Consider the following 9074-nt stretch of genomic DNA (forward strand, 5'->3'; position numbering starts at 1 on the left):
ACTTTATAAACCACTTAACGCGATCTGCCTTAAGAGCACTCAACCTTCCATGAAATAACAAGAGAGAAAATTTACTTCCACATGCACAAGCCATTCGCTGGAAATTTACAGGAAACGGCTAGGCGGCCGAACCCCCCCACCCCGACCACCACCAGTGATCCCTGTCCATGAATGAATCAGCCCAGACAACACGGCAGTGTACCTGTGAACAAAAAACACAAACCTTCCAGACTGGTGGGCTCTATCTAAAACGGCTGCACTGTAAACACCTGGAATCACCCATTTCCAGTGACTGTCTCACCAGCCCTGTGGGAGGGAGGGGGGGTTACGTTTTAACCGCAAACACCCTTCGTCTTCCTCCCTCTTCCTCGTGACGTGAATGGAACAGACAACTCCGTCAGCGCACGGGGAGGCCCCCCCCACCCCCCCGCAGTGCAGCGCAGACGACCTGACTAAAACAACACGACACGGGGAAGAAACCCAGACGTCCTGAACTGTACGCACGGCTCGGAGTGACATTCCCGCCCCTCCGGTCTGCCCCGAAAACCGCACGCCCGATGTCTCACCCCCGAAACAGCCGGAACCGTCTCCACTCACCCCGTCTGTACGCAAGTCTCCCAGAGCCGCTCCGTAAACAGGAAAAAGCACTAAAAACCAGTAAAAATAAATAAAACAAACAACGGCACTGGGAAACCCTTCCGGATAAGCGCAGGCTCCGTGGCGTTGGGCCCGTCCGGGGTAAGAGTGGCGGGGAGCGTTGCGCGGGCGCGTTAAAATCTGTTCCGCGGCTCGCCCTCACAAAGAACCGCACGGGAGACTCCCGGCGAGGCCAAACATTAATTAATATTGGAGTGCCCTCGAGTCATTGTCCCAGTGTCGTGGGAATAAAGCCCCTCGACTTCTCAGACAAGAGTTTAATTAATACTGGACCCTGGCGGGCGGCATCCCCAGCACAATGCCCCGCAATCAACTTAACAAGAGGTGCCGCTCACTAATCTCGCCGACACATGTCCTCCGCGCCGTTCCCCGGCATTCTCACGCACAATGCATGACAACAGGCAGCATGCCACCGGAGGGGCGCGGGGAGGGCCGCCAAATTTCGCCGAAACACGCGGCGCACACAACCCGCGCGCGGCGCAGCGGACCGGCACCGTGGCGACGGCTGGGACGGGCGCCCCGCGGACGCGCGGAGTTAGCGCCCGTCACCCTGTCGCTCAAAACGCCACTCGCCCACGGCGGACCCCCGGTCTGGCCTGGGGTGAACTGGCCAAAACGCTGCGGCCGACACGCCGTCCCAGCCGGGACACGGCCGGCTCTGCTAGGGCAGCGTCGCTAGGAGACGGGGGACACACCGTGTCTTTAAATAAAGACCAGAGATATCAGGCATCCAGGGCACGATGTGGGCTGGGGGGGGGGGGGGTCTTTAGTCTCCCTGGGGTAAGACCCCCAGCCCAGCCATCACCAGGGACGGAAACAGCCCCTCTGTGGCTCTGGGAGAACGGGCTCTGTTTAGACCAGTGAGGGTGCACCTGCATCGACTGAACAAACCTACTGACCTCAGTCTTTTAGTTGCAAATACTCAATTCAACTCTCTCTCTCTCTCTCTTCCTTTCACTTTCTAAAGAATATATTCTGCCCATCTCTCTTGCTCTTTTCTGCCCTTGTGCATGTCCCTCTCTTACTCTGACTCTCTCTGTCTCTGTCTCTCTCTGTCTCTCTCTCTCTCTGTCTCTCTCTGTCTCTGTCTCTCTCTGTCTCTGTCTCTGTCTGTCTCTGACTCTCTGTCTCAGTTTCTCTCTGTCTCTCTCTGTCTCTGTCTGTCTCTGACTCTCTCTGTCTCTGACTTTCTCTGACTCTGACTCTCTCTCCTCATGCCGTTGGTGAGCAGCTCAGGGTCAGAAAGACCTCCCAGGACTGCGTGTCCTCAGGACACTCCACCCCACCCTGTCTCTCATATGTACACTTGTCTCACATCTCAATGTGCTTCTAAAGATTTGCACTTTGGTTCTGGCTTAGTATAGTGACCTTGCATTAGCACTTTAGTGATGGAGCATTAGAAACATTAGTGCTTGTGTTGGTCTGGGAATGTTGTTCTCCAGGTCTGCCTGTATTACTCATCCATACAGTGTCAGGTAACTGTTCTCTCTGACATAAGTGGATTCATTCTTTCAGTCACTCCAGATATACAGCTCTTTCTTTGTAATGCTGTTCCAAACAGTTTGTTTCAGTGAGCCTATTGTCTAGCCTATGTCTCTGTCTGGATTTTTTTCTAATTTCACAGCCTAATAATTGCCTCCTTGACTGTCATTGGCACAACTTTGGTCTTCATGTTGACAAACGCCAATAACAAACTCCAGGCAATCAAAAGCCTAGAATCACTACACACTGAAAGCTTTCCTGCACTAAGGAAGTGATTGACTACACCTGAGTAATCAGAAACGGTTGGAAAGCCAACTGTCTGATTACTTTAGGTCCCCAAAAATAGGGGGGGGGGGCTATGTATAGGAAGGGATGTTCTTTCTATACGGATCACCCAATACGGATTTAAATGCCCTCAAATCAAACATGACAGTCTGCACTTTAACCTCATATTCTTTGTTTCACTTCAACTACAATGTGCTGAAGTACACAGCCAAAAGAACAGAAATTGCACCACTGTCCAAATACTTACGGACCGCACTGTATGCAGTTCGGCCAAATCAGGTGCACAAGGGGCCCCGAAACCCGCGTGGAGCTGAGCCTCCCGTGTCCATGAGCGAGAGCGAAAAACAACACAGCGTGCGGAAACCGTCGGGAATGCCATTCCATTCCGAACGACAGGGCGGTGTTTCCCAGTCACACCTGGCTCCCGGAATTAACCGACACCTGCGCTCACGAGCGTCGACGTCTCCGTCGCCCTCCCGCTCGACGCGGCGCCGCGGGGGGGCCAGAGAACGCCCGCCGCACCGCACACGCTCCGCTCCGCTCCGCTCCGGGGGGCCCGGATTAGCGTCGCCGTTCGTTTAACACTCGTGTCCTCACCCAGCCACAGCAAAACAAACAACGCGCCAAAATCAGGCGCGCGAGCCCAGGGGAACTCGGGGGAAGTCTACGGGAAGAAAAACGGCAGCGGTTTTCATATGGACCTTATCGCCAAACCCAAACCCCCTTTTTTTTTTTTCTGATAGCTGCTTGAGATTTTTGTGGAGGGGAGATGAGTGGGGGCGTTGGGGGCTAGCCTCCCGCCTCCCACCCTCGCCTCCTCGCCCCTGACATCAAAGCGCGGGGGTGACCCAGCGAGGGCATATTGCCTCTGAAGGTGAATACGGTCGGGGCTTAAGCCGTAAGCTGCTGCCGCTGCTGACCACGGCGGAGGCAGAGCCTGCTGGGTCAGGAGCCGCTGTAATCTCCCCTCCCCTCCCCTCCGCTCCGCTCCCCTCTGCCACCCCGCACGGAGCTCACACAGGCCGCCGCAGCTGTGCTAACACTCCGCTCACCTCAGCGGAGCGCCCGGAGAGAGCGCCGCTTTCATCTCCGACGGCAACGCCTACCGCCGTGCAGCCTGCTGCCCTCACCCCCAGCACACCCTGCCCTGGGGCCGCAGGCTGGCACTGCTGCCCCTACCCCCTACACTCACACACAGATACACACTCACTCACAGACACACACACACACTCACATACACACTCACACACACACACACACACAGATACACACTCACACACACATACACACTCACACACACTCACACACACAGATACACACTCACACACACACACTCACACTCACACACACACACTCACATACACACACACACACACTCACACACACACACACACACACACACTCACACACACACACACACACACACACACACACACAGATACACACTCACTCACACACACACACACACACACACACACACAGATACACACTCACTCACTCACGCAGCACACTCAGACACACAGATACACACTCACACACACAGATACACACTCACACACACAGATACACACTCACACACACAGATACACACTCACACACACAGATACACACACACACACACTCACACAGATACACACTCACTCACACAGATACACACTCACACACACACACACACTCACACACACAGATACACACTCACTCACTCACACAGGCATACTCACACACCCACACACATGAAAACACACACACACACACACATACTCACGCACCACACACACACACACACACACACACACACACACACAGATATACGCACTCACTCACGCATGCAGTACACATACACACACACACACACACACACACATAAAAACACATGCATACTCACACACCCACACACATAAAAACACACATACACACACACACACACACACACACACACAGAGTACAGTATAATTAACACATGAATTGCACTGCATGAAAACACTCAGTGTGATGGTCTCAGCGGTGTGGCTGTCCAAGGACATTGTGATGTCATAAATGCTTGGAGAACCCGGCCAATGGAAAAATCTCTCGACTTGTTTTGAAAAGGAGACAGGAGCTCAGGTTCCAGAAACATAAACTTTGGGCTGCGATAAAGCTCTAATCCTATTGGCGGTTTCGTAACGGCCCTCGTGCATTACGTAAGGCGAATAACCGTTAGGGCTCCTGTAAGCCGTGGCTCATAACAAGAGCAGGACTTGGCCATACACCCTGTGTCCTGCGTGTTTAACCCCAGAGCGCTCGAACGATAACTCCATTCACAGATTTACGGCAGCTAGCTGATGTGTGAGCTGATGCAGCTCGGCAGTAGGGTTTCGTGGCTCCTGTGGTGTGTCTGACCTCAGCTTTGGCTCAGCCTATAGTCCCAGCACCACCGTGCTCTCAGAAGTTTCCAGAAAAGACATTTATCAGCCACATACTGTCTGGATCTGGGGAGGCTGCCTGGGGCAGGGCCAGGGGGAGGCAGTGGGGTTGGACGGGGTGGTTTTTTGGGGAGCGGGGCGTGTCCCATGTGTTAGATCTTATGGGAGCAGCCTGCATGCACATTCCTGGTTTAGCCACGCCCCTATCACTGAGCACCCAATCACACAAGGCCATGAGCACCTCCCCAGGGGACTCAGAACGCAAACCACGCCCCCCCTCCCCCCCAGCTCCCTCCTTTGGGAAAGGGGCTTCATCCTGCCCCCTGAAGCCATCTCCCCTACCCCTCAACCCCCCCCTCCCCCCCAAGAAAAATGGGGGGAAGGGGCGAGAGAGAGCATCTCAGGAACCTCTGGGGACCGGATCACCTCCATCCTCAGGCCAGAAATTCCAAAACAGAACTGAAATCAATCAGCAGAACTTTCTGCCAAATTCATAATGCAGCGACCCACTGGCCGCTGCGCAGAAGATAAACACTTCCAGACACTGGAACGTAGCCATTTTCCCACACATGCTAAACTGTTTTCACATCTATCTCAGGGGCTTGTGTCTAAAGGCCTGGCTGGGAGAGGGGGTGGGTGGACAAAAAAACACATCAAAACTTTAACTTATGGAGACTAAAAAGCCATTTCCTTTTTGACTTGGTTAGCCCATGAAGCGGTATCTGAGTCACCCACTGCCCCACGGCTGAATCCTGAAGCTCTTAGCAGGCTATCGGTGCCAATAGCATGTCCTCCATAGACAGGCTAACAGTGCTAATAGCATGTCCTCCATAGACAGGCTAACGGTGCTAATAGCATGTCCTCCATAGACAGGCTAACAGTGCTAATAGCATGTCCTCCATAGACAGGCTAACAGTGCTAATAGCATGTCCTCCATAGACAGGCTAACGGTGGTAATTGTATGTCCTTCATAGACAGGCTAACAGTGCGAATAACATGTCCTCCATAGACAGGCTAACAGTGCTAATAGCATGTCCTCCATAGACAGGCTAACAGTACTAATAGCACGTCCTCCAAAGACCGGCTAATGATGCTAAGACTAACAAAGAGGCCAACAAAACATTAGCACCTGTGGAAAGTGACACGCACTCTGAGTCAACTGCCAAACGTGATGATTCAATAGTCCTCAATTTCCAGAGGGAGCAAAAGGTGAGGGGGGCGGGGAACAGCACACATCACACACTGTTTTCTTAAGTTTGGCGTTTGGCCCACCGACATGAAAGCAGGTCTCACGTTATCCGGCGCGATCAGATCTTTGTGAAGCGACAGCGGTAAAGCCGTGAGAGATCCACAGCCCTGCGGTCGGCTGTCAGGAGAGATTCGGGGGCGATTGTACCTCCAGGCATCCGTGCCTCCACGTGTCCACGTGAAGCGTGCGAAACGGGCTCCCAAAATCTCCAGCGCCCCGCCGCGTCCCCCCTCGCCAGCCCTCCTTCCGCCAGGCGTCCGTCCATCTCCGTCCCCTCTCCAGAGCGCTCTACTCCTCTCCCTCCGTCTTTTTCACTTTCCTCTGCCCTCGCTTTCTGTCCATCGCTCACTTTCTCTGTCCTCCTCGCTCCGCTGTTTCTCTCGCCCCCCTGTCACTTACACTCTCCCTCTCCAACCCCTCAGTCACATCCTCCCACTGCCTCTCGTCTGTCTTTTTCTCCCTCTCCGTCTGTCTCTCTCCCCTTTCTGTCTGTCAGTCTCTCACTCTCTCCCCTTTCTCAGTATCTCTGTCACTCTCTCTCCCCCATTCTGTCTCTCCCTCTATTCCTCTCACTCTCTCAATCAGATTGTTTTACTCCCCCTCTCTCTCTCAGCCTCTCTCTGAGTACTCATCTCTCTCTCCCTCTCTCTACTCTAGATCTCTCTCTGCCTCTCTCCCCTTCTGGACTCTATCCCTCGCTCTCTCTGTACTCTCTCAGTCTCCCTCTCCCTCCCTCGCTCTTTCTCTCCCTCTCCCTCTCTCTGTACTCTCTCAGTCTCTCTCTCCCTCGCTCTCTCTGTACTCTGTCTCTCTCTCTCCCTCTCTCCCTCCCTCTCTCTCTCTCCCTCCCTCTCTGTACTCTCTCAGTCTCTCTCTCCCTCCCTCTCTCTGTACTCTCTCAGTCTCTCTCTCCCTCTCTCTGTACTCTCTCAGTCTCTCTCTCCCTCCCTCTCTCTGTACTCTCTCAGTCTCTCTCTCCCTCTCTCTGTACTCTCTCAGCCTCTCTCTCCCTCGCTCTCTCTGTACTCTCTCAGTCTCTCCCTCGCTCTCTCTGTACTCTCTCAGTCTCTCTCTCCCTCCCTCTCAATGTACTCTCTCAGTCTCTCTCTCCCTCCCTCTCTCTGTACTCTCTCAGTCTCTCCCTCTCTCTCTGTACTGGGTCTGTGCGCACTCCTGGGTAAAGTCTCTCTCTGCGATAGCGAGTGTGTGCATTCTGCTCAGTGACACACAGCTCCCGCTCATTCGCACTGGGGCCGTACTGCAGACGCGTTTCTGCTTTCACACGCTCGCAGACATGTGAGCCATAACTCCCGGCCTGTAATTATGCGTGCGCTACCCGTGTAGCGTGTGCTCTTCCTGTAATAACGCGTGTACGTGCACAACTCCGTGTTGAAACAAAGGCCTTCGTCGGCGTCCGGGTCCTGTAATTCCAATTTCCCGTTTTTCCCGTCAAGCGTTCTCACTCAGCGGCCGGTTCTGTTTTTCCAGGGAGCCATCGCCCCCACGCGCGCTCATAAGTGGATGTCTGGCACGGGTCCAGAGCCTCGGGTTCCCCCGAAAACCGCCAGAACTCAGGACCGCCGATGATCAGCGTCCACTCCCAGAGCAGAGTCCAGCGTTTTTAGTCCCGAGCACGGGTGCTCCGTCACGGACGCAGTTCTGCTCCTGCTCGACGGGAAGGCGCTCAGATCCGCTCTGATAAAAGCGCCGGGTGTTCTGATCGCTGTTTTGTGCGCTCCACTAAGGGAGGAAGCGGGGAGGGGAGCCGGGGGCGGGGGGGGGTCAGGGGTACTCTCAGCTAAGCCGCATTCAGGAGAGATCTCCCTGCTTTAGAGAGGGTTCTGAGTCTGTCAGGGTGTTAGAGAGAGGACACTGGGTATGTCCGAGTGCTCCTCACCGTTTGGACCGAGTCCCAGCGCCTCCCTCCCTCCCTGTGTGAGAACGCTCCCTGAGGATGCAGTTCACAGTGTGGAGTCGGGGGGTATTTTTGTTTGGGGGTCGGGACGGTGCGAGACGCAGGCCCCCAGCGTGAGAAAGGCCCTTTCTGCGGAGGAATAAAGCAGCGCTGGTGAAATCCCCGGGAGAATGCAGCGGAGGTCAGAGAGACAGGGCATCTCCCTGTCCCAGCACCACACACAGTCCCGCACTGCGTGACATACCAAACCCATCACGCATACCCATCACACACTCCATACCAAACCCATCACACACTCCATACCAAACCCATCACACACTCCATACCAAACCCATCACGCATACCCATCACACACTCCATACCAAACCCATCACACACTCCATACCAAACCCATCACACACTCCATACCAAACCCATCACACATACCCATCACACACTCCATACCAAACCCATCACACACTTTTATCCAGAGCGACATACAGTTGATTAGACTAAGCAGGAGACAATCCTCCCCTGGAGCAATGCAGGGTTAAGGGCCTTGCTCAAGGGCCCAACAGCTGTGCGGATCTTTAGAACCACCGGCCTTACGTGTCCCAGTCATTTACCCAAACCACTACGCTACAGGCCACCCATACCATACCCATCATGCACTCCACCCAGGCGGTACTCTACGTATGAACTCCCCGGGCTCTGAGCATCGATGCGGCATCGCTCACCCTCACACCGCAAACTGTCTCGCTCAGTAACACAGATACAGATAGATTTGATAAAGATAAAGAAAAACTGCCGGGGGAGAAGTATGTACATCATCTACGGCTGGCCGAGCTGAAGCCGCTGGCTGACCTGCTGTTTGCAGTCTTGGGAAACTGTACATAAAGGCTGTAGGCTGTCTAAAATCTGGATGAAAGACTCTCATGTAGGCTAAGTGCCCAAAATTTAAATGCATGAAACAAAAAAGGGTCTTTCAGTCAGCTTTCTCCTCCGCGGAGTGGTTATGCAATTATCGTTTTGTCCAGCAGAGGGCTGCCAAGAGCCACAACATAGGGACACTCTCAACCAATGATCTTGAAAGGAATGTTGACAA

The 9074-nt window shown here is 54.0% G+C and overlaps 1 protein-coding gene across 4 annotated transcripts in view; it reads right to left on the reverse strand.

The window, feature by feature from the left end:
* LOC133107713 (stAR-related lipid transfer protein 13-like) overlaps positions 1–9074 on the reverse strand; it is a 107940-nt gene that overhangs the window by 25223 nt on the left and 73643 nt on the right. Inside the window, exon 1 of one of the 4 annotated variants that reach the window (XM_061216831.1) lies at positions 6223–6376. The exons of the other annotated variants lie outside the window; for them this stretch is intronic. Within the exon in view, the coding sequence (XP_061072815.1) occupies positions 6223–6340 (118 nt within the window). The 5' untranslated portion in view covers positions 6341–6376. Of the gene's footprint in view, positions 1–6222; positions 6377–9074 lie in introns of those variants that run through there. 4 annotated transcript variants of the gene reach the window in all.

This window comes from Conger conger, chromosome 13 (assembly GCF_963514075.1).
Source record: "Conger conger chromosome 13, fConCon1.1, whole genome shotgun sequence".
Classification (NCBI taxonomy): domain Eukaryota; kingdom Metazoa; phylum Chordata; class Actinopteri; order Anguilliformes; family Congridae; genus Conger; species Conger conger.